This window comes from Triticum aestivum, chromosome 3D (genome assembly GCF_018294505.1).
Source record: "Triticum aestivum cultivar Chinese Spring chromosome 3D, IWGSC CS RefSeq v2.1, whole genome shotgun sequence".
Lineage (NCBI taxonomy): Eukaryota > Viridiplantae > Streptophyta > Magnoliopsida > Poales > Poaceae > Triticum > Triticum aestivum.
In genome coordinates, this window is record NC_057802.1 from 507,686,396 (window position 1) to 507,690,989 (window position 4,594).

Consider the following 4,594-nt stretch of genomic DNA (forward strand, 5'->3'; position numbering starts at 1 on the left):
GTTGCGTCCACCATCAGTTGACAGAACAACTAATGGCAGCGTCAGCGCCAGGAATCACACTTACCACCACAACACAGCAGCGATATTTTAACCCAGCGGAGCAGACAACTAAATCAAAGGGACTATTTTGCCACACACACCAGCCACGTGCACAACGCAGAATCAAAATCTTGACGCAATCACGAAGCTCTATTGCTATTGCTATTCACAGGTCTAGCATAGGAGCAACTGCACACACAAAAACTTTCAGAAACTGCCTTGTTTTCAACTGCAAGGCATCCATCTACTCCTGATTAGGCCCGACCCACCAGATGACTATTCAATATTCGATTCAGCTGAGATTTCATGTACCACCTACCACTAGCCGCTGGGAATTAAGCTTGCTCTATGTGCAAAAAAAGTGTGCTGTGATCGCAGTAACCGTAGCTAGTGCGGTGATTACACAAAACTGGGCAGGCACTGTTTTGTGTTTCGATATATAAAATCCAAACCAAATGAAAAGCTGAATAGTCAGACACACACTAAACTCGTCAAATCATGATCCAAATATTGCACAAAAGACCCAGCAGATTACTGCGCGGGAGAGTGTTATCAGTGAATACACATTAGTAATAAACCATCAAGTGCATTCCCAGAAAATTACTCCATTATATAGCAGCAGACTAATTGGCAATACATCTCCTTAAAAATCATATCAGTTAAAGTGTCTTCGCAGAGTCGGTTACCAGTGTCAACAAATCTATGAATTGCATATTGAAAATATAGCATTGTCATTCTGATGTTTTACACAATAACAGCATATAGGCATGTTCTTGTACGTCACGCACCAAAGCACCTACAGGTACCTGCTGCTGCATCAACATGTTTTTCCTTTTACCACTTCCCTTTTGATTTTTTAGGCACATCCCAAAAAAAGAAATCCGTTTTTTTGGTTTGCAAGGACTCTTGCTTTGGGAATAGGCAAACATGTATCCTCTTTTGGCAAGTCATAAGATTGGATCAAAATTTGCGTGAAAATTCTCATGGTTCTACTTCTGCAGAAGCAGAAACTCTAGACCAAAATTAAATATGCATCCCTGCCGGTCCAGCATTTATACTACAAATGCAATATTATTTTAGCATCTAACAACAAGCAGACAAGTACAAAAGATGGTGTTTTTCATAACCTCACCAGAGATGCGGAGAGGCAAAAGAGGGCAAATTCCCCAAAACTGATTAGCGGATGTGTCACTTCAAGCGTATCCTAGAGAAACTATGCTTCTTGGCTGTCTTTTGCCACCTCTTCCATTTCCAATTCCTTGACTGCTACTATGAGGCTGCGGGTAATGCCCTTAAGGTATAGTCCACTGCCCTCCATTTCCTCCAGGAGCTTCTCAGCTGTTCTCCAGTCCATAGACTTCAGACACAACGACTGGATGAGTTTGTTATACTCATCCACATTTGGCTGCACCCCGTCCTTCTTCATCTCCTTTAGGCACTCCAGGGCCTTCTCAAACTCCTCCATCTTGCAGTAACCACGGATCAGTATGTGATAAGAAACCGTGCTTAGTTTTCGATAGATCTTCTTAGCTTCGCGAAGTAGAGAATGGGCTTCATCAATCATGCCTCCCTTTGCGTAGCCACTCATGATCACGCTGTATGTATAAACATCAGGGCGCAGCCCTCGGCTCTCCATCACCCTAATCATATCCTTTGCGTCCTCCATTTCTCCCTCTTTAGACAATCCTGTGATGACAAAGTTGAACACTGCACTACCAGGAGCTGGGCCAAGATTCACCATCCTCATCAACAGCTTCTTTGCATCATCCACATTCTTCATCCTGCACAAACTACGTATAACGGCAGCAAAGGACTTGCCTGCATGCTTAAGAGACTCTCCTTTGTATTCCTCCAGCAGCTCCAGAGCCATACAGACGGTCTCGTCATTCTTCGCCAAAGCACCAACAAGGAAATCCAAGGATGACGTAGGAATCTGAACCTTCTTCTCCTTCGCTGCTAGGTATACTGAATGTGCCTCCGTCACCTTCTTCCCCTTGCAAAAGAAGGTCACAATCTCACCGGCCTTCTCCCCATCAGGGAAGCACCCAGAGCTAATCATCTTCTCGCAAACTCCCCATGCAGCACCAACCATGGACTTCTTTCCAGCCGCTTGAATCGCCAGATAATAACTGTCGCCGTCCGGAGTACAGTAAAACTCACTGAACTTGTCAAGCACCTCTAGCGCCGCCTTCGATTTCTCAAGCTTCCAGAACATTGCTAGCACTTTGTTCAGCAGTGGGGTGCTCAATGATCCTGGCACACTGCCCATTTCCTTCACCAAATCCCAGAGCATGTACGCGTCCATCTTGTCAATCTCGGCGGATTCAGCAACCTTGCTCGCGACGATGTCAAGATTGGCAAGGCTCTTGACATCAGGGTTGTTCTTCCCGGCAGACTTGAACAAGAGGAGTAGCTTTTTACCAGAGCAGTTCTCGGCGGAGAGGAGGATAGCGGCTAGGAGCGGCTCGGTGAAGTCAACGACCATGTCGGCGATGGCGGTGGGGATCTGGTCCTCCGGGGTGGACTCCACGACGGCGCGGACGCGGGCGACCTCCTCGTCCCTGGCTTCGGGATCGGCGGTGTCGGAGGAGGCGGCGGAGACGAAGATGTCGTCGGCGTCTCCCGCATCCTCCTCCCAGAGCGCGGCCAGGTTGTCCTCGTCGGCCTCGGTGGGATCAGCCGATCCGGATACACCGCCGGGCGCGAAGGCGAAGGGATCATCCGGGAGGGCCTCCGCAGCGGAGGAAGGGGCGTCCGGCAGGGCCTCCGGGGAGGAGGAGGAGAGGAAGCGGGAGAGACGGCGCGGTGGCGGGGGTGGGGCTCGGATCAAGCTCCGAAGTGGATTTTGCTGCGGCGGTGGGGACCTGGGGACGGACGAGCGGAGCAGGAGGAGAGCGCGAGCTCGTGAGCGCCACATCGTCGTCGTCGTCCTCGTCGGCGGCGGCGGCGGCGAGGTGCTGTGGTGGTTCTCTTGTGTGGTGGAGACGCGGAGCACGAGAGGCAGTGAAAGGTTTCGCATTAGGGTTTAAAGCCTTAATGGGCTATTGTTGGGCCACACGTACTATTGATGGCCTTTAAGGCCTTAATGGGCTATTGTTGGGCCACTCATAGTATCGATGGCCATGATGCCCATCAAACTTATTTGTGCTAAGTAGTTGAATTTCAAGATACTTAATATAAGAAACTCGTGATCCCCTCTAGTTAGGGTTTTTCCTCCTCCCGACAGCGCTTTGGCATTGACGTGGAGATTGCGATCCCCTCCGCCTCTCCACCACCGATCGCCGGCGTCCTTGGGACGGCTGGCTAGCGTGTGGTCGAAGGGAGGTCGACTTAGGGAACCTCCCGCCCGCGGAATCTGTGTTTTCTCGGGCAAGAGATCTGATGGAGTGCTCGACGTCTGCGTCTGATGCGACGATGTGCGAGATGGAAGCAATGATGAAGGAATTGGGATTGAAGGAGGATGATCTGGTTGATGTTGTGGTAGAAGACGGCGACATCCCAGAGGAAGCTGCCTGCTGGATGGCCATAGCTCGCGTAAACACTGACAAATAGTATAGACAGTACTGGTTCTATCACAATATGCGTGTCGCCTGGGATCTAGCGAAAGAGGTAAAATTTCGACCGCTAGAGGAAAACCTTTACACCTTGCAATTCTCTTGCCTCGGTGACTGGGAAAGAGTAATGGAAGATGGACCTTGGACTTTCAAGGGCAAGGCCGTCGTCATAGAGCCGTATGATGGAATCACCAGACCTTCGTCGATAGACTTGAACAAAACTGAGATGTGGATCTAAATTCACGATCTCCCAGAATTCTTCTTTGGCCTGATCAAGTCCCTGACTGCTACTGTTGGAGAGTTCATCTTTGCTGAACCCAAGTCTCAGGATTTTGAGGGTAATTTTTTCAGGGTTAGAATCAGAGTGGATGTTACAAAACCTCTTAAGAATGTTGTTTCTTTGGTGGTAAAGAGGAAGAGGGAGATTTTCAGGGTGAAGTATGAGAGGTTGCCCGAGTGGTGTGCCGTCTGTGGCATGCTAGGGCATCTGTACAAAGAGTGCGTCAATGGGATCCACTCCCCATCGGCGCTAGTGTTCAAAAATCTTCAAGCTGACTGGTTCAAAGGCCCCGGTCGTGGCCCTGGAGCTGGAAGTTCGTCAGGTGGAGGAAGAGGCCGATCTGGCCGAGGAGCCCCCTGTGGGAAGAGCCAGTGAGGTGGCCCAGAGTGGATGGAGCAGGATGAACCCAACCCTAAAGTAGATGATGCATTAATGAGAGATGTTGAGGGTAACAGGAAACATGGAGCGGCACAAGTTAACATGGGAGCACCTGTTTTACCGGACAATCCAACAACAAACAACAAGGGACAACAGCTTCTAGCTTTACCACCACCGGTGGTACCTCCGAGCCCTACTTCCAAGCAAGAACCAAAGAGAACCAAGGCCACGGTGATGATGTTTGAACAGGGAAATCTGAAGTCTACAGCCAGCAACAACTCTTCTGATGCGCGTTTGGCGGGCTCCCTAGAGGAGTCGCGCCGAGCACAATGAGTTACTTATG

At 49.8% G+C, this 4,594-nt stretch overlaps 1 protein-coding gene across 1 annotated transcript; it reads right to left on the reverse strand.

Annotated features, from left to right (window-relative positions):
* Nucleotides 1–1,023: 1,023 nt before the first annotated feature.
* Nucleotides 1,024–3,073, reverse strand: LOC123080058 (pentatricopeptide repeat-containing protein At3g02650, mitochondrial). Its single transcript, XM_044502917.1, has one exon. The coding sequence runs from the start codon at nucleotides 3,056–3,058 to the stop codon at nucleotides 1,253–1,255; it is 1,806 nt and encodes a 601-aa protein (XP_044358852.1). The 5' UTR covers nucleotides 3,059–3,073; the 3' UTR covers nucleotides 1,024–1,252.
* Between the last annotated feature and the right edge of the window lie 1,521 nt (nucleotides 3,074–4,594).